This window comes from Phyllobates terribilis, unplaced genomic scaffold, assembly GCF_046119375.1.
Source record: "Phyllobates terribilis strain yellow unplaced genomic scaffold, ASM4611937v1 Scaffold_167__1_contigs__length_4167997, whole genome shotgun sequence".
NCBI lineage: Eukaryota > Metazoa > Chordata > Amphibia > Anura > Dendrobatidae > Phyllobates > Phyllobates terribilis.
Genome location: NW_027362927.1, coordinates 3,924,119 through 3,943,840, shown reverse-complemented (window position 1 = coordinate 3,943,840; position 19,722 = coordinate 3,924,119). Strand labels below are relative to the sequence as shown.

Genomic DNA, 19,722 nt, shown 5'->3' with positions numbered 1-19,722 from the left:
AGTGGGGCGGCCTCCTCCCTCCAACCCGGGTTTTCCAGTGGCTCTTGCCACAGGTCCTTTAAAACCCCTGCACTAAGGATTAGTGTTGTTCTGTGTTGGAACCTGCTAGGAGCACAGCAGGGGAGCTCAGCAGGATTGAGGGTGGCTGAACCCACTCCTGGGAAGCCTCTGCACCTGTCAGGCTCTGAGCGGCCCGGCGCGGCCGTTGCCCCCGGCAACCGTTGTTTATGGACTCATGTTAACCCGGCTGCGAACCGGAGGACTTTCTGTTTACCCGTGAGTTGCTGAATAAAAGCTGTTTATGTTGGACTTGCTTGGGTCACTGCCTCAGTTACTGCACAGTGTGAGCACCGCCGCCTTACAGCTTGGTGGAGAATGCGGGCATAGTGACTGAGGCATACCCCACAGGCCGCTGCATGACCACAATCCGACCTGCCACCTTTCAGTTCCACCCCGTGGACAAAATGGAGGAGCTGTACAAACAGTGGATACTCTCCCGGAGCAGCGTGATCAGCAGCAACAGTTACTGCACCAGCAGCAGCAGAAAACAAACCAACTGTTGCTCCAACAGATTGTTGCCATGCGGGAGACGCCGACGGCACCAGCCCCGGAACGTTGAGAGGCCGGGACCAGGTTCGCTCAGCGTTGAGGAAGATGGGACCGGAGGACGACGTGGAAGCCTTCCTCACCATTTTTTTTTGAAGCATCATTTTTATTTGGTTTTTAAACATAACAAATCATAGAAAAACAAATAAGAACAAATAGAACAGAGCCAGGATGTAGAGAATAATAAACCTGTGCACAAATCACGTACCATAAATGATCAACAAGCTCCGGTTACCTGGCTTAACAAATAGACATCTAAACTCAGTATTAGCAAGTTACAGTCATCTACAATCAATGCAATTCATTAAATAACGATACATTGTGATGAATTTCTCCCCTGCTTTACACGTAAGAGTCCTATGTTATTATTTAGATCCTCCAGAATATACCATTCTGTAGAAGTAAATGGTTGGACAATTTTATTCTTTTCAGACATAGAACGGCAAGTTATAATAAACTGTTTCCATTTTGATAGAAATTTGCCAGCTCGCTGTTCCTTGTTATTAAGGGCATCTAATTGCTCCACTCCCATAAAATGGTTCATTTGGATTATTAGCTCTGCTATGGGGGGAATGATAGGATCCAGCCAATGTTTAAGTAACTGTTTTTTTGCCAGGAGGAGTAGAGTATGAAGTAGTTTTGGGGGGCCTTTTGATTTTTGGTCAGGGTTTTCTGGTTTATCCCAATGATGTAATATTGCTACATATGGAGAGAGATTGTATCCTGGGCCCCAAATAGTCTTTATCGTATCTGATACTTGATTCCAGTATACTGTTGAATCAGGGCAGGACCATAGGCCGCACATAAGATCAGAGTATGGGTGATGACATTTAGGGCAAGCAATCATCCTATTTGACAAGGGATCTTTTTTCGGTATGTTAAAAGCGTATATGGCCCCGTGTATTATTTTATACTGAGTCTCTCTCCATGATTCGTTTATAATGTATTTTCTAAATATATTCCAACCCGATCTGATTTTAGTAGGGATTTCAACATCATCTAATTGTTGCTTCCAATATTTAAAGAAGACATCAGGGTGTATCTTTAATAAATTAGATTTCATAGCCGAGTAAAGACTAGAAATTGAGGGAGTACCAGTTGGAGATAGTAAAATTATATCTAATTCGTTTTGAAAGGTCTCGAAGGTGACATCCTTTAAGTTTGACATAATGGATAATCTAATTTGTTCAAATTGGAGGCCATGCTGCAGAGGTAGATCATATTTATCTATACATTCCGGGAACGTCAACCATCTCGATCGTTTGGGTGGAGTAGGTGGGATATGCCATGTATACCTGCTTGCTGCCATTTCATAAATAATTTATTTTCACTGCCCTGTGGAAATTCCGGATTCCGCCATAGCGGCAGGTGCTTAGAAACTCTGAAAGAAAGGCCATATTTCTTTCTAACCGCTTTCCAAGTGGAAATGGTGTCTTTAAGAGTCACAGATTTTTTGATTGCTGGGGGTAGGGAAGAGTAGCGAGAGTGTAGAAGAGCAGTTAAATTAAAGGGGTAAGCATAGTCTGATTCCAAAGAGTAATCAGAGTATGTATGTCTTTTGTAGAGCCAGTCAATTATGTAGCGAAAAAGACAAGCCAGGTTATAATTTCTTATACTTGGAAAATTGATGCCTCCATCATCCTTGGACGACATAAGTTTGTCAAGGCTAATCCTAGGAGGTTTTCCTCTCCATATAAAATGACTGAAGGCCTTATTAAGTGTGATTACGTCGGAGTGTTTCAATAGTAATGGCAGAGTTTGGAGCTGGTACATAATTTTCGAGGTGCTTATCATCTTAACGACATGCGCCCTACCCAAGAAAGACAAGGGCAAATCCTGCCACGACTTCAACTGATCAGTAATTTTTTTGATGAGGGGGTGATAATTTAATGTATATAGAGAAGAAGGTAGCCGTCCTATTTTTATACCCAGATAGGTAATATGGGATGTAGTTATGTTAATATCACAAAAAGATTTCTTTGGGTAGAGTTTCATACCCTTTTCAGTTAATGGTAGCAATTCACATTTTTTTGTGTTTATTTTGAAACCAGAATATGAGCCAAAATTCTTAAGTAGATCCAACACCAGAGGTAAATGTAGGAAGGGATCTGACATGAACAGAATGATGTCATCTGCAAAAAAAGCCGCCTGAACTGATTTTTTCTTAAATTGGATGCCCGAAAAGTTCTAGAGTCTGACAAAATACGGACTAAGGGTTCTAGAGCCAGATTAAAAAGTAAGGGGGATAGAGGACATCCTTGTCTCGTTCCCTTTTCAAGAGGGAAGGGAGAGGATAGAAAACGCGGGGTATATACCTGGGCTTTAGGAGACGTATATAAATTACGAATATGATTAAAAAAGGGGCCTGACAATGACATTTTAGTCAAAACCATGTATAACCAATCCCAATTTATATTATCAAAGGCCTTTTCGGCGTCAAGGGAGATAATTGCTGAGGATCCCTTTAGATCAGGAGTAGAAAGACCTTTATCGAGCGCCAACAATACTTTCCTAATATTTAGTGTGGCTGAGCGACCCTTAACAAAGCCTGCTTGTGCAGGAGATATAAGGTGAGGTAGAATGGAGACCAGTCTATCAGCCATTATTTTGGATAAAAGCTTAATGTCGATATTTGTAAGTGAAATCGGTCTGTATGAATTGGGGGATAATGGATCTTTGTCTGGTTTTAGTAATAACTTGACATAAACCATATTTGCGGATCGGAGAATGGGATTGCCACAGATTATCCTGTTGAAGATCGGTACTAATAGTGGGGACACCTCTTCTGTTAAGGATTTAAAGAAATCAGAAGTGTATCCATCAGGTCCAGGAGCTTTGTTTGGTTTCAAATTTTTAATTGTAGTGGCAATCTCTTCCAATGAAATAGGTTTATTTAATATAGATTTATGTTCCTCCAAAAAAAATGGTAATTGATTTAGGGTCCGTGAGAATAAACCAGGGGAGGAGTCCTGAGGAGATAATTTGCATATTCCCACTGCATTTTGGGGTAAGTGAAGAGTCTCCGCGAGCTCAAAGAACACTGGATTTTGGCTGTTGGAGCTGAAAAGAGGACATCGGTAAACCAGGGGAGGAGTCCTGAGGAGATAATGTGCATATTCCCACTGCATTTTGGGGTAAGTGAAGAGTCTCCGCGAGCTCAAAGAACACTGGATTTTGGCTGTTGGAGCTGAAAAGAGGACATCGGTAAACCAGGGGAGGAGTCCTGAGGAGATAATTTGCATATTCCCACTGCATTTTGGGGTAAGTGAAGAGTCTCCGCGAGCTCAAAGAACACTGGATTTTGGCTGTTGGAGCTGAAAAGAGGACATCGGTAAACCAGGGGAGGAGTCCTGAGGAGATAATTTGCATATTCCCACTGCATTTTGGGGTAAGTGAAGAGTCTCCGCGAGCTCAAAGAACACTGGATTTTGGCTGTTGGAGCTGAAAAGAGGACATCGGTAAACCAGGGGAGGAGTCCTGAGGAGATAATTTGCATATTCCCACTGCATTTTGGGGTAAGTGAAGAGTCTCCACGAGCTCAAAGAACACTGGATTTTGGCTGTTGGAGCTGAAAAGAGGACATCGGTAAACCAGGGGAGGAGTCCTGAGGAGATAATTTGCATATTCCCACTGCATTTTGGGGTAAGTGAAGAGTGTCCGCGAGCTCAAAGAACACTGGATTTTGGCTGTTGGAGCTGAAAAGAGGACATCGGTAAACCAGAGGAGGAGTCCTGAGGAGATAATTTGCATATTCCCACTGCATTTTGGGGTAAGTGAAGAGTCTCCGCGAGCTCAAACAACACTGGATTTTGGCTGTTGGAGCTGAAAAGAGGACATCGGTAAACCAGGGGAGGAGTCCTGAGGAGATAATTTGCATATTCCCACTGCATTTTGGGGTAAGTGAAGAGTGTCCGCGAGCTCAAAGAATACTGGATTTTGGCTGTTGGAGCTGAAAAGAGGACATCGGTAAACCAGGGGAGGCTTTGAGGCTTTTTTTTTAAACTTTTTTCACTGTTTTCAGAACATTAATAGTAAGAACATGGAAGAGTCTAGGAGCCATTTGGTGAGCTGCATATCCTGCTACATGTTCACAGACTTGCCAGTGGAAAAGCCAAACTTCACATGCCAGAAATGCAAGCTTGTGTCCCTGTTGGAGGAAAAGTTGCAAAATCTAGAAGAGAGGTTAATTACCTTGAAAATCATTAAGGAAGGTGAAGAGTTCTTAGACAGAGCAGAATTATCTCTTCATGATTCAGAAAGAGAAGAAATTCGAACTGCACCTGAGGAAACAGAGGAATGGAAGCATGTGACCCACAGAAGCAGGAGGATCGAGAGGCAGTCAGCACCCATACTGCTCAGGAACCAGTACCAGGCTCTCTCGCAGGAGAACCATGAAGAAATACAGCAAGATAAGACTTTGCCAGCAATGAATAACCTTGTAAGCCCTCAGAATCCTCCTGGATGGAGAAAGAAGAATGTTGTGAAGAAAAAACGGAGAGTGGTGGTCATGGGGGATTCCCTGTTAAGAGGAACAGAGGCCGCTATCTGCAGACCAGACATAACCTCAAGAGAAATGTGCTGTCTTCCAGGAGCAAAAATTAAAGCTGTGTCTGACAGGATATCAAGACTCTTCAGACCTACAGATCACTACCCATTCCTGCTAATACATGTGGGGACAAATGACACCGCAAGAAAGGACCTGGAAACCATCTGCAGTGACTTTGAAGACTTAGGCAAGAAAGTGAAAGAATTGGGAGCGCAGGTGGTCTTCTCATCCATCCTCCCAGTGGATGGCCATGTAACAATGAGGTGGAATAAGATTCTACAGGTGAACAACTGGCTACGTCGATGGTGCCGTCAACAAGGATTTGGATTTCTGGATCACGGAATGAATTACCTATACGATGGACTACTTGCTAGAGATGGGGTGCACCTTACGAAGACTGGAAAACATGTATTTGGAAGTCGCCTTGCTACACTCATCAGAAGAGCTTTAAACTAGAACAATGTGGGAAGGGAAGCAAAAGGCCAGAAAAAGCCATACAACTGACAAATACTATTGAGATCTCTGCTACTGGAAGTGGAAAGGAAGAACAAAGACAAAACAATTTAAATAATAAAAATATGGGAGGAAGAGAAACCAATCACAAACTAAAATGTTTTTATACAAATGCACAAAGCATGGGCAACAAACAAGGAGAATTGGAACTACTAATGCAGGAAAAGAAATATGATGTCATTGGAATCACTGAAACTTGGTGGGACGATACACATGATTGGAATAAAAGGCTAAAAGGATACAACTTATTTGCAAGAAACAGACTTGATAAACGAGGAGGAGGTGTCGCATTGTATGTTAGAAAAGCGCATATCTGCACAGAGATTGAAGCTTCAGAGACTGGGAGTTCTGTGGAAACTGTTTGGGTAAGAATACAAGGAGAGAACAACGGAAAGGACACCATTGTAGGCATTTATTACAGGCCACCTGGGCAAGCTGAAGATATGGATGAACTCTTTATGTATCAAATGACCAAGTTCTCCAAAAAATATGACGTAGTGGTCATGGGAGATTTCAACTATCCAGACATTTGTTGGGAATCTCTCTCAAGTAAAACTAACAGGTCAAGCAAATTCTTATCCTCTCTTGCTGACAACTTTATCTTCCAAAAGGTAGGGGAGAAAACAAGGGGATCTGCTACTTTGGATCTAATCCTTATAAACAGGGAGGAAATGGTTGAGGAGGTAAAGGTGGCTGGGACCCTAGGAGGCAGCGATCATGCTATTATAGAATTTTGGATAACTAGAGGAGGAAGACATGTGAAGACTCAAACTTCAAGGTTAGATTTTAGAAAGGCAGATTTTAAGAGACTCAGAAAGAGAATAGGAGGGATCCAATGGCTGGATGTCCTTAAGGACAAAAATGTCCAGGAAGGATGGGAAATTTTTAAAAATGAGATTCTCAAAGCACAATCGTTAACAATCCCGAAAAGTAGGAAGAATGGGAAGCATTTAAGGAAACCAGGATGGATGAACACAGAACTTAAACACATGCTAAAAAGAAAGAAAGAAATGTTTATTAAATGGAAAGAGGGAGGCATATCTAATGAAGATTATAATGCAGTCTGCAGATCCTGCAGGGCACGTATCAGGTTAGCTAAAGCTGACAATGAATTAAGGCTTGCAAGAGATGTCAAAAGCAATAAAAAAGAATTTTGGGGGTATGTCAAAAGTAAAAGAAAAGTCAAAGATGCTATAGGATTTTTACAAGATGAAAATGGAGAAATGGTAAGAGAGGATGTTGAGAAGGCCAAACTTTTTAATTCCTATTTTGCATCTGTTTTCTCTCAGAAAGAAAATGTAACATCAACTGATCTTCACTGTCCTTTTAAAGGAATAGAAGAATCCAAGTTATCTGTAAAGAGAAAGATTGTGAGGGAATATTTAGCTAACATAAATGAGTTCAAGTCTCCAGGTCCAGATGAATTACACCCCAGAGTACTGAAGGAGATCGTAGAAGAAATTTTAGAACCACTCTCCATAATCTTTGAAAATTCTTGGAGAGCAGGAGAAGTCCCAGAAGACTGGAGAAGAGCAAATGTTGTTCCTATCTTCAAAAAGGGGAAGAAGGTGGACCCAGGGAACTATAGGCCGGTGAGTCTGACTTCTATACCAGGAAAGATCTTTCAACAAATTATTAAACAACATGTATGTAAGTACATGGATAAGAATGAAGTGATTAACCAGAGTCAGCATGGGTTTGTAACTAACAAGTCATGTCAGACTAACTTAATTTCCTTCTATGACAGAATCACTGACTGGGTGGATCAGGGAAATGCTGTAGATATAGTATATCTTGACTTCAGCAAAGCATTTGACAAAGCATCTCACACCATCCTTATTGAAAAAATTACCAAGTATGCAATGGACCAGGCAACTGTTAGGTGGATTCACAACTGGCTTAGTGATCGGACTCAAAGGGTGGTTGTAAATGGCTTCACATCCAGCTGGATGAATGTCTCAAGTGGGGTACCACAGGGCTCCGTCCTGGGACCTGTATTGTTCAACATCTTTATCAATGATTTAGATGAAGAAATTGAGGGTAAACTGATTAAATTTGCTGATGACACAAAGCTAGGAGGGATAGCTAATACTAGAGAAGAGAGAGAGAGGATTCAAAAAGACCTAAATAAACTGGAGCAGTGGGCAGCAACCAACAGAATGGTTTTTAACAGGGAAAAATGCAAAGTACTACATCTGGGCAATAAAAATGAAAAAAGCATATACAGAATGGGAGGAATAGAGCTAAGCAACAGTACATGTGAAAAAGACTTAGGTATACTAATAGATCATAGACTGAACATGAGTCAACAGTGTGATGCAGCAGCAAAAAAGGCAAATCCAATTCTGGGATGTATTAACAGAAGCATACAGTCTAGATCACGTGAAGTCATTATCGCACTTTACTCCTCTTTGGTCAGACCTCATCTGGAATACTGTGTCCAGTTTTGGGCACCACATTTTAAAAAAGACATAGACAAATTGGAGCAAGTTCAGAGAAGAGCGACCAGAATGGTGACTGGTCTGCAAACCATGTCCTATGAGGAACGGTTGCAGGATTTGGGAATGTTTAGCTTGCAAAAAAGAAGACTGAGAGGAGACTTAATAGCTGTCTACAAATATGTCAAGGGCTGTCACATTGTAGAAGGATCATCTTTATTCTCATTTGCACAAGGAAAGACTAGAAGCAATGGGATGAAACTAAATGGGAGGAGACACAGATTAGATATTAGAGAAAACTTTTTGACAGGGTGATTAATGAGTGGAACAGGCGGCCACGAGAGGTGGTGAGTTCCCCTTTAATGGATGTCTTCAAACAGAGGCTGGACAGACATCTGTCTGAGATGATTTAGTGAATCCTGCTTTGAGCAGGGGGTTGGACCAGATGACCCAGGAGGTCCCTTCCAACTCTACCATTCTATGATTCTATGAATCCTGTTCAGTTGCCTTCTGTCAGATACAGATAACAATTCACTACAAAGTATTAAACATGAAAATTTTATTTACAGTAAAGTTAATTTGTCCAATTACTTTTGAGTCCCTGAAATGAGGAGGCTTTGTAGAAAAATAGTTGCAATTCCTAAACGTTTTACAGGATATTTTTGTTCAACCCCTTTAATTATTATTATTATTATTATTATTATTAAACCTCAAAGTCTCCACTTCAATTACATCTCAGTTTTTTTATTTTAAATCCAAATTAGTGACCTGCAGAGCTGAAATCACAAAGATTCAGTTACTGTCCAAATATTTCTGAACCTAACCATATTCATAAATTTACACTATATGAACAAATATTGCATCTCCTGCTCCCAAAAAAACCCTAAAATATTCTCCTGCCCCTTTTCCTAACTCCCAATCCCAAAACAGACAAGGACATTTGGAGTTGCCAATCCTCCCTCTTTTGTAGACTTCTGGAGATAAAGCTTCTTCAGCCTCGGCTCTTTACTTCCTACAAACAAAATGGTGGGAAAACAAAACACTTACTATAATCAGTTACTTATTAGTTGTTTTTTTTAAGGGAAATTACAATAAAATGTCCCCAATCCCTTTTCCCTTCTCCGAATCCATAATGCTGGGGTAAGATTATCTCTACAGAGACCCCTGTACAGGAATATTAGGGCTCCAGAGACATCACATCTATTATACAGAGAATAGCGCTATCTCCATAGCTCTGTACACAAGGACATAGAGATCAGACAAGGTCCTCATATTCAGGCAGCTTCTATTCTACTCCAACCCTCTTTATAAGAACAAGATCAGAGTCTCATTATACCGAGCAGAGAAGCTCCAGGGACAAAGACCCCGTCTGCTCCTAACACGCCGGGGGTCCGGAGTATCCAGCCACGGGGCCCGGATTCTCTCATTTGTGGCCCCAGCGTTTCTTGTAGAATAAATCCCTTTCTCATCCAGTCCTGTAGTAATGACTTTGTTATCAGGTTTTGTAGGAGGGTTCGTCTGACTCCATCTTATGTTATCAATATCTGTGCGAGAAACAAGAGACGTCCGAGCGCAGTTTTACCGAGTGTCCAGGGTCAGTTCTTCTACAGTCTGATAAAGAGCCGCGGTGTCTCCGACCGAACCTGTGTACACCTCGTACACACACGGCTCCGCTCCATACACCTCGTACACACGCGGCTCTGCTCCGTACACCTCGTACACACACGGCTCTGCTCCGTACACCTCGTACACACGCGGCTCCGCTCCATACACCTCGTACACACGCGGCTCCGCTCCGTACACCTCGTACACACACGGCTCTGCTCCGTACACCTCGTACACACACGGCTCCGCTCCATACACGACGTACACACACGGCTAATCTCCGTACACACACGGCTCCGCTCCGTACACATCATACACACACAGCTCCGCTCCATAGACCTCGTACACACGCGGCTCCGCTCCGTACGCCTCGTACACGCGCGGCTCCGCTCCGTACGCCTCGTACACACGCGGCTCCGCTCCGTACGCCTCGTACACGCGCGGCTCCGCTCCGTACGCCTCGTACACACGCGGCTCCGCTCCGTACGCTTTGTACACGCGCGGCTCTGCTCCGTACGCCTCGTACACACACGGCTCTGCTCCGTACGCCTCGTACACACGCGGCTCCGCTCCGTACACCTCATACACACGCGGCTCCGCCCCGTACACCTCATACACACGCGGATCCGCTCCGTACACCTCGTACACAAACGGCTCTGCTCCGTACACCTCGTACACACACGGTTCCGCTCCATACACGACGTACACACACGGCTAATCTCCGTACACACACGGCTCCGCTCCGTACACATCATACACACACAGCTCCGCTCCATAGACCTCGTACACACGCGGCTCTGCTCCGTACGCCTCGTACACGCGCGGCTCCGCTCCATACACGACGTACACACACGGCTAATCTCCGTACACACACGGCTCCGCTCCGTACACATCATACACACACAGCTCCGCTCCATAGACCTCGTACACACGCGGCTCCGCTCCGTACGCCTCGTACACGCGCGGCTCCGCTCCGTACGCCTCGTACACGCGCGGCTTCGCTCCGTACGCCTCGTACACGCGCGGCTCCGCTCCGTACGCCTCGTACACGCGCGGCTCCGCTCCGTACGCTTTGTACACGCGCGGCTCCGCTCCGTACGCCTCGTACACACGCGGCTCCGCTCCGTACGCCTCGTACACACGCGGCTCCGCTCCGTACGCCTCGTACACACGCGGCTCCGCTCCGTACGCCTCGTACACGCGGCTCCGCTCCGTACGCCTGGTACGCGCGCGGCTCCGCTCCGTACGCCTCGTACACGTGCGGCTCCGCTCCGTACGCCTCGTACACGCGCGGCTCCGCTCCGTACGCCTCGTACACGCGGCTCCGCTGCGTACGCCTCGTACACGCGCGGCTCCGCTCCGTACGCCTCGTACACGCGCGGCTCCGCTCCGTACGCCTCGTACACGCGCGGCTCCGCTCCGTACGCCTCGTACACGGGCGGCTCCGCTCCGTACGCCTCGTACACGCGCGGCTCCGCTCCGTACGCCTCGTACACGCGCGGCTCCGCTCCGTACACCTCGTACACACGCGGCTCCGCTCCGTACACCTCGTACACACGCGGCTCCGCTCCGTACACCTCGTACACACGCGGCTCCGCTCCGTACACCTCGTACACACGCGGCTCCGCTCCGTACACCTCGTACACACACGGCTTCGCTCCGTGCACCTCGCACACACGCGGCTCCGCTCCGTACACCTCGTACACACACGGCTCTGCTCCGTACACCTCGTACACACACGGCTCTGCTCCGTACACCTCGTACACGCGCGGCTCTGCTACATCCACACTGTAAACCCCTCCTGACCCCACACATAAACTTCAGCTCATCCAGCACCATGACAACCAGCACAGCAGAGTCCTGCATCCACTGAGGCACCTGATCATGTGACCCCTGACTCCTCCCCTCCTGTGACCTCATCACAGCTCCTGTCTGCACAGAGCAGCCATATATGTGGTGGCGGCTCTGCAGGTGGAGGTATGTGGAGACCCCCATTACTGGGCGCAGGGGGCATTAACCCCTTCAGCACGGGGACTCTTTTGGGGTCTCTGTGTGGTGTGAACAGTGAGGTAACAGCTGTGGACAGAATGCGGCTTAGCTGGTTCCCGTCCACATTAGATCCATTCAGACGACTGCAGGATGAAGGACAGAAGCCCAGAGAAGTCCTCACACAACGCCATTATTCATCTCCTAGTTCCATCCAACACAATAATTGCTGCTGTTACGCAGCCAATAAACATGCGGGATTGCGCGCCATACACAGTAATGCGGTAGCCATGTTGGATACTGGCATTACTGTGATTGGCCGGTCGTATTGGGTCTTACAGCAGTGTTCCCCAACTCCAGTCCTCAAGGCCCACCAACAGGTCATGTTTTCAGGATTTCACAGGTGATAATTACATCACCTGAGCAATACTAAGGAAATCCTGAAAACATGACCTGTTGGTGGGCCTTGAGGACTGGAGTTGGGGAACACTTTCTTATAGAACCTCTTCTAACACCGAACATCGTACATCAGAACTTTTATCTCCGAGAAATGTCTGGCCATTGTGGTCTCCCCAAACTTCTGCTCTTCTTCATTCTTTTCTTGCAGGGGCCGCAGTGGATTTCATCCTAGATTCATAGAGCCGGATAGAGGACGATGTTCCTTCAGTCTGATTGTAATTGATCGTGATGTTTGTCCAACGTCCACTTTACCACAAGAGCACTTTAACGAGTAAATCACCAGAACTGTAGCAGGTAAAAAAAACACCGATATCCACAGGTGTCCCCTCTAATTGGTGGGAAAACTATCACCTTTAATAATCCTCCAACAGTTCTGCCATGACAAACACAGAAAAGTGCATGAAGGAGATGTCATAGTCAGCAATTCAACTTGTGTTCCATTTATACAAGACTAGAGAATACAACATCTACACCTTCTATCTCCTAATATGTTTTCCCTCATTGTCTTCAGTAATTGTATTATTACACTGGATTTTTTATGATGTTACATCGGCTCATTTTCTTCTCATTCAGGTCTCTACAATATCAGATCCTCTCAGTGAATATCTTCTATATAAGAGAATTTTTCTGAATCACCCATCAAGAATGGATATGGACAGAGACAAGATGGCGGAGAGGATATTACACCTCACCCTAGAGATCCTCTTCCGGGTTACTGGAGAGGTGAGAGATTCTGATGACGTCACATTACATCATTCTTATCTATGGGAATAACAGATGGACATAACTGGAGAGGTGAGGACTCTGGAAATGTCTGGAGGGAGATTTATTAATGTGTCTCTCCATAACCAGGATTACACAGTAGTGAAGAAGACCTCTAGTGAGCGCTGTCAGGACCCTGCGTCTGAGGGATGGAGAAGACCCCTGAGCCCAATCACGGGGCCTCCACCTCACCCCCTGATACATCAGGACAGCAATGACCAGAAGATCCTAGATCTCACCTACAAGATGATTGAGCTGCTGACTGGAGAGGTGACACTGCTGGGAATGCTGGGACATTACACAGTAACGCTATGGAGGGATCAGGGGGATAACAGTATCATTGTATGTGTCAGGTTCCTATAAGGTGTCAGGATGTCGCCGTCTATTTCTCCATGGAGGAGTGGGAGTATTTAGAAGGACACAAAGATTTGTACAGGGACATCATGATGGAGGTTCCCCAGCCACTCACATCACCAGGTAATAGACAGGACTAAATACACACGACCTATAATTATCTGTATGTAAAGAATAAATTCAGTCCCTGTATGTGTTTCCTCCAGATCTATCCGGTAAGAGGACAACACCAGAAAGATGTCCCCGTCCTCTTCTTCCACAGGACTGGAAACAAGAAGATCCCAATGTTCCTCCGGATCATCAGGTAGATGGAGAGAAGGTGTCATGAGATCTCCCCTATGATGTGTAGACGGCTGTGATGGTCTTGTGTTCAGTCTTGTTTTATCCACCAGTATTATGTGTTTTATACTTGTTTAATGAGAACGGTGGAGATGGCAGGATTAGAGCTGATCATAGATGGGACTTCTCCATCTGTCTGTGAGTTTTACAATATTTGTTTCAGGGTGAAGATCTGACCCATATTAATACTACAGAGACATATGTGAGGGATGATGAGCGGTGTAAAGAGGAGATTCCTACATATGACTACCCAGGTGAGTAGTAACCACTAAATGCTGAGAAGTCACAGATTCTTCTCAGTCACCGGCTGTGGATGCTTTATTGGTCGTGTAGTCCGGCTATATCACAATCGTGTGATCACCATTTTGCCTCCAGACCACAACATTCTCCTCCATCCAAAACTGTTCAAATAACTTTGGGCATTGAAAGACCTTTTCTGTAGAACTTACAACCTGGAGGATCCACCTCCCCCGGGATTAGAAGATGCTGACCGTTACCTGCCCAGGTTTGTGAACTATAAAGCCAAATGACAACATACGTATAATGTGCTGACAAGTTAAAAAATCACTTGAAGAAAAACATTATGATGGGTCTGTAAGAGAAAGTGGAGAGTAATGATGCTGTTGGCTTCCTAGAATCCTGATATCTTCTAGGATGAATCCACCTTCTCTCCCTTCTGTGCTGCTGAATGTGCTCATATGGTCCCTACAAGACCAGGTCCAGTCTTTATGACCAAACTTAACTTTTATGATTTGTTATTGTCTATAGTAACAGTTTTTGACTACAGTATTTTGTGCCCAAAATACTCTGATTTAACCCCTTCCTGCAGCCAGTTTTGTGTTCCTATCTGGGCCCATTTTTCGAATCTGACGTGTGTCACTTTATGTGGTGATAACTTTGGAATTCTTCACAAAGGATAATAGGAAACAAATGGACCTTACAAATTATTTTCCATCTTCTTTTGAATCCGACAATCCCCTATATACGGTTGTACACTACTGTCTGGGAACATGGCAGGTTAAGAAGGGAAGGAGTGACATTTAGCTATTTGAATGCAGATCTTGCTGGAATAGTTTGCAGACACATTGTATTGGGGGCACTGTTCATGGTCACCTGGCAGCTCAAAAGATGGCCCCACAAACAGGCTTGGTGCTATCTACTCCATTTTCTTAGTATTATCTTCTGCCCTATTCTTAGTGGCTGGATAGAGCCTGCGTCGCCCAGAGCTTCTGGTTCTGACTTCTCCACCATTACCAGCGACGCCTGCAGAATGAATAAGGCGTCTGGTGACAGAAGCAGACTTCACGGGAGCAGATCCCAGAGGAGATGGGACACCCCATTTGCAGAATCCCTAATATGACAAAATGGCAGAAAACCAGAGCAGTAGAAATCCCCATAAAGTGACTCCATTTTTTAAACTATAACCCTCAATGAATTAATCTATAGGAGTAGTGACTATTTTGACTCCACATGCACTTTCCGGAAATTAGCATGCAGTGGATGTTGGAGAATGAATCTTGTACATTTGCCATTTTATTACCCAACACATAGTGCCCAGATCGTGTTCCAGGAGACACACACCGTAAATTAAGTGGGTTCTTCTCACTATAGTAATGCCAAATACATGGATCCTAAATGTGGTTTGGGTACACTGCAAGGCTTAGAAGCAAGGGGGAGATTTGACTTTGGTAGAGCGGATATTGCTGGATTGGTTTATGGAAGCCATGTTGCTTTTCAAGAGCCTTTGAGACACTATTAATGTGGAAACCTGTTTTTCCACCGACAGATGAATGACTTGAGTGGGGACTTGTTTTTTATGAGATGAGTAGAAGTTTTTATTGGTATTATTTTAGCTTACATAATATTGGTGGCTTTTTATTCCATATTTTGGAGGCAGAATGAACAAATAGTTGAACACTACACTTTACTGGTTCATTATATGAGGTTTTCTATTAAACTGTGATCTGTCAGTGTCTTAGTGAATAATTCCATATTTTTGCATAACTTGCCGTTTTTACGGACAGTTTAAGTAGAAATGTCATAATATATAAAATTCAACGATATTTTATTCTAAAATAATAATTGTTTTTATCCTTGGCAGATAACTGCACCAGGAGATCAGAGGGACAGCCGACATCTTCAATTTTTAAATCAGATGATCTTAAGATCCCACAATATACAATTGAAGTGAATGCCATTACTCCAGATATACCATCATCCCTTCACAGCAAAGATCTGTCATCTGATCCTTTGAAACAGGTCCTGTCTTCTGATTCATTACCGACTACTAAGGAAAATCAAAGTCACAAAATAAGCATTAAAAAACGAACTGATGATAAAGCAAATAAGTCATTTTCAAGTTCAGAATATGGAAATAGTTTTCCCTTCGAAAAGTCCTTTCTTAAACTTGAACAATTCCACACAGCAGAGAATAGATTTTTTTGTTCCAAGTGTGAGAAATGTTATAACCAGAAATCAGATCTTGTAAGACACCAGAAAACTCACACAGGGGAGAAGCCATTTTCATGTTCAGAATGTGGGAAATGTTTTAACCATAAATCGAGTCTTAATTGCCATCAGAGAACCCACACAGGGGAGAAGCCTTTTTCATGTTCAGAATGTGGGAAATGGTTTAACCAAAAATCAAATCTTAATTGCCACCAGAGAACCCACACAGGGGAGAAACCTTTTTCATGTTCAGAATGTGGAAAATGTTTTAACCATAAATCAAATTTTGTTAAACACCAGAGAATTCACACCGGAGAGAAGCCTTTTTCATGTTCAGAATGTGGGAAATGTTTTAGCAATAACTCAGATGTTGTTAAACACCAGAGAATTCACACAGGGGAGAAGCCTTTTTCATGTTCCCAATGTGGGAAATGGTTTACACGTAAATCAACTCTTAATAAACATCGGAGAAGTCACACAGGGGAGAAGGCTTTTTCATGATCAGAATGTTGGATATGTTTTAATATAAAAATGTAAAAAAAACTTTTTAAAGGGGTTGCCCACTACTAGGACAATCTCTTGTTATTCCTCATATTTGACCTCGTTAACATAAAAACACTCATACTCACCTTCCTTGCCAGCTCCGTTGCGGCGGTGTCGGTATTCGTGTTTCCGGGGTTCGTAAGGTTGTTACATCACACGAGCCCTGCGCCCAATCAGCGCCAGCTTCACTGTCCCCACCTTGGACGTATTGATCATCAACAGGAAGCCAGGGTTTGACTTCTCTCCGATTCCCTCTTAATGTTCGATTTGTCTGAAGTTAGGGACAGTGATATCATCTTTTACTTTTTAAAAATTACAAAAAGTAAAATAGGCCCATGCAAAAGTTTGGGCACTGTGCATGGTTACTACCTAGTAGCCAGCCAAGAGTCTTTCAATTCTTGTTTGAGGGATTTTCATCCATTTTTCCTTGGCAAATTCTTCCAGTTCTGTGAGATTCCTGGGTCGTCTTGCATGCACTGCGATTGTGAGGTCTAGCCACATATGTTCAATGGTGTTGATATCAGGGCAATTGTGAAACCTTTATCTTGCGCCTTTTGAGGGGTAGTCTATTGTGGATTTTGAGTTCTATTTTAACCTCATCGTTCCACAGGACTTGTTTCCAAAATGCATCAGGCTTGTTTTATATGTTCTTTTGCATACTTCTGATGCTGAATTTTATGGTGAGGATGCAGGACAGGTTTTCTTCTGATGAATCTTCCAAGAAGGTGATATTTGTGCATGCGTCTCTGAACAGTAGAACAATGAACCACAACTCCTGAGCCTGCTAAATCTTTAGGAAGGTCTTTTGCAGTCAATTAGGGGTTCTGATTTGCCTCTCTAGCAATACTACTAGTAGTTCTTACTGTAATGTTGCTTGGTCTTCCAGACTTTATCTTGACCTCCACTGTTCCTGTTAACTGTCATTTCTTAACTGAGGAAAGGGCAACTTGAAAACACTATGCTATCTTCTTAAAGCCTCCTGCTTTGTGCGCCTCCACCATTTTCATTTTTGGTGTACTAGGCAGGTGCTTAGAAGTACCCATGGCTGCTGTTTTTTAGCACAAGGTTAGAAAAGGCTGGGTTTTTATAATGCTGCGAAATTTGCTTCTCCTGGCCTTTCCTAATGACGATAGTGAACAAGCTATAACCCTGACAGTCTAATTAAGGTCTAAAACCTTGGTCAAAGTTATCTGAGCGCACAAATTTTCAAGGGTGCCCAAACTTTTGCATCAACCCATTTTCATTTTTGTAATTGTTAAATTGAAAAAAATGACTATATTCAGTATATATATATATTCTTGCCTAAAACACAAAGGAAATGTGTCATCTTTAACTTTAGCCCTTTAAGAGATTAGAGTAAGTCATTTTGACCAGGGGTGCACAAACTTTTGCATGCCACTGTATAGAAATCTTTATATGGTAGATTATATTTAATTGTACATGAAGAGAAGGAGGTTGATTCCTCCTTTTTATACAAATCTCCAATTGATGTAATACCCAAAAGTTACCAATTTTTAAGTTCAAGATCTGGATTGCATTGCTCTAAAATTTCTATAGGCGCTTTTATAGAGCGCAGTTAGCATAGAACTTATTTTGTTAGTCAGTACACCCCATACCTCTAATGCTGCAACTACCGTCGGTGGTGAAACACGTGTCGGGTCCCTTGGTAAGTGACCTGATCATACTCATGTGAAGATAACTTTGTGCATGGTAAAAAGAAAAGAGATGCGCTGCAAACCACTCAAAATACCAAAAGAGTGATTCCTGCCTGTCGTAGAGAAAATGGTAGTCCAAATGAAGATATACGCATGCAGCTTCCAGGGGTCCTTTGAAGAAGTCACAACTGCAACTATAGGTGATGGACAAGTACCGAGTCTGTAGGACAAGCCGTGAGTGTTGCAGAAAATGGGTTCAAACGGCGTATTAACACCGGAGATAGAGGGCTGCAAAGACTCTCAGAGACTCGGGCTTTCAGGTACATGCAGCCGTTGCACTAGGTGGATACAGGGATGAAGATCATGGGTGAAATCCCTGACGAAGGAGGCTGTGACATCGGAAACGCGTCGGATAAGCGCTGGACTGTTTTTCCCTCAGTGGAATCCCCCAGCTGTTGTGACGCCACTCAGATACCAAGCGCTCACATCCTTGATTATCAGCGGTCCTGCAGGTGTGACCGGCCGGCACACTGATCAGGCTGTCTGCAGTCCTTCTCCCCCATGATCTTCATCCCTGTATCCACCTAGTGCAACGGCTGCATGTACCTGAAAGCCCGAGTCTCTGAGAGTCTCTGCAGCCCTCTATCTCTGGCGTTAATACGCCGTTTGAAGCCATTTTCTGCAGCACTCACGGCTTGTTCTACAGACTCTGGCCCTTGTCTATCACCTCTAGTTGCAGTTGTGACTTCTTCACAGGACCCCTGGAAGCAGCAGGCGTATATCTTCATTTGGACTACCATTTTCTCTTAGACAGTCACTCTCTTGGTATTTTATGAGTGGTTTGCAGCGCATCTCTTTTCTTTTTATCATTATTATTTGCACCAGGGCATACGGTGCTTTGAGATTGCGGCTCGTTGCCTATCTGATCGCACTATAGCGGCAGCGATACTGCAGTTTTTTACCTTTTACTGTTTGTGCATGCTATATGAAATCCCTTATATCACTTAAAGGGGTTTTCCCACGAACAAAAGTTCATTTTAAAAATTGTCTGTATCTGACCGTGTACGGAGCATACCACATCTCCTGGGCGGGGGAGGAAGGAAAAGACAATACAGACATTACAGCAGGGGATTCATTTTGTGAGGTAAAATATTGTTTAAAAACAGGCAGTGAAATGTTTTACCTCACACAATGAATCCTCTGCGATCCCCTGCTGTAATGTCTGTATTGTATTTTCCTTCCTCCCCCGCCCAGGAGATGTGGTATGCTCCGTTCACGGTCAGACAATTTTTAAAATGAACTTTTGTTTGTGGGAAAACCCCTTTAAGACATCGTTAATCACTATGGACCACTAATTGGTTTGCTCTGCCTAAATACGTTTTTATCTTTTACTACTGAAGATAAGTTATTTTTGAGCATTAATAGACTTGCACATTGACCTGTACGTTATGGTTACCTACACTTGTTG

At 44.0% G+C, this 19,722-nt stretch overlaps 1 protein-coding gene across 1 annotated transcript in view; it reads left to right on the top strand.

Annotated features, from left to right (window-relative positions):
• The window catches only part of LOC141207907 (uncharacterized), a 28,698-nt gene extending 11,602 nt beyond the window's left edge, over nt 1-17,096 (top strand). Inside the window, exons 2-4 of the mRNA XM_073664469.1 lie at nt 13,454-13,573; nt 13,772-13,862; nt 15,710-17,096. Of these exons, the coding sequence (XP_073520570.1) occupies nt 13,454-13,573; nt 13,772-13,862; nt 15,710-16,557 (1,059 nt within the window). The 3' untranslated portion in view covers nt 16,558-17,096. The remainder of the gene's footprint in view (nt 1-13,453; nt 13,574-13,771; nt 13,863-15,709) is intronic.
• Nucleotides 17,097-19,722: the final 2,626 nt, after the last annotated feature.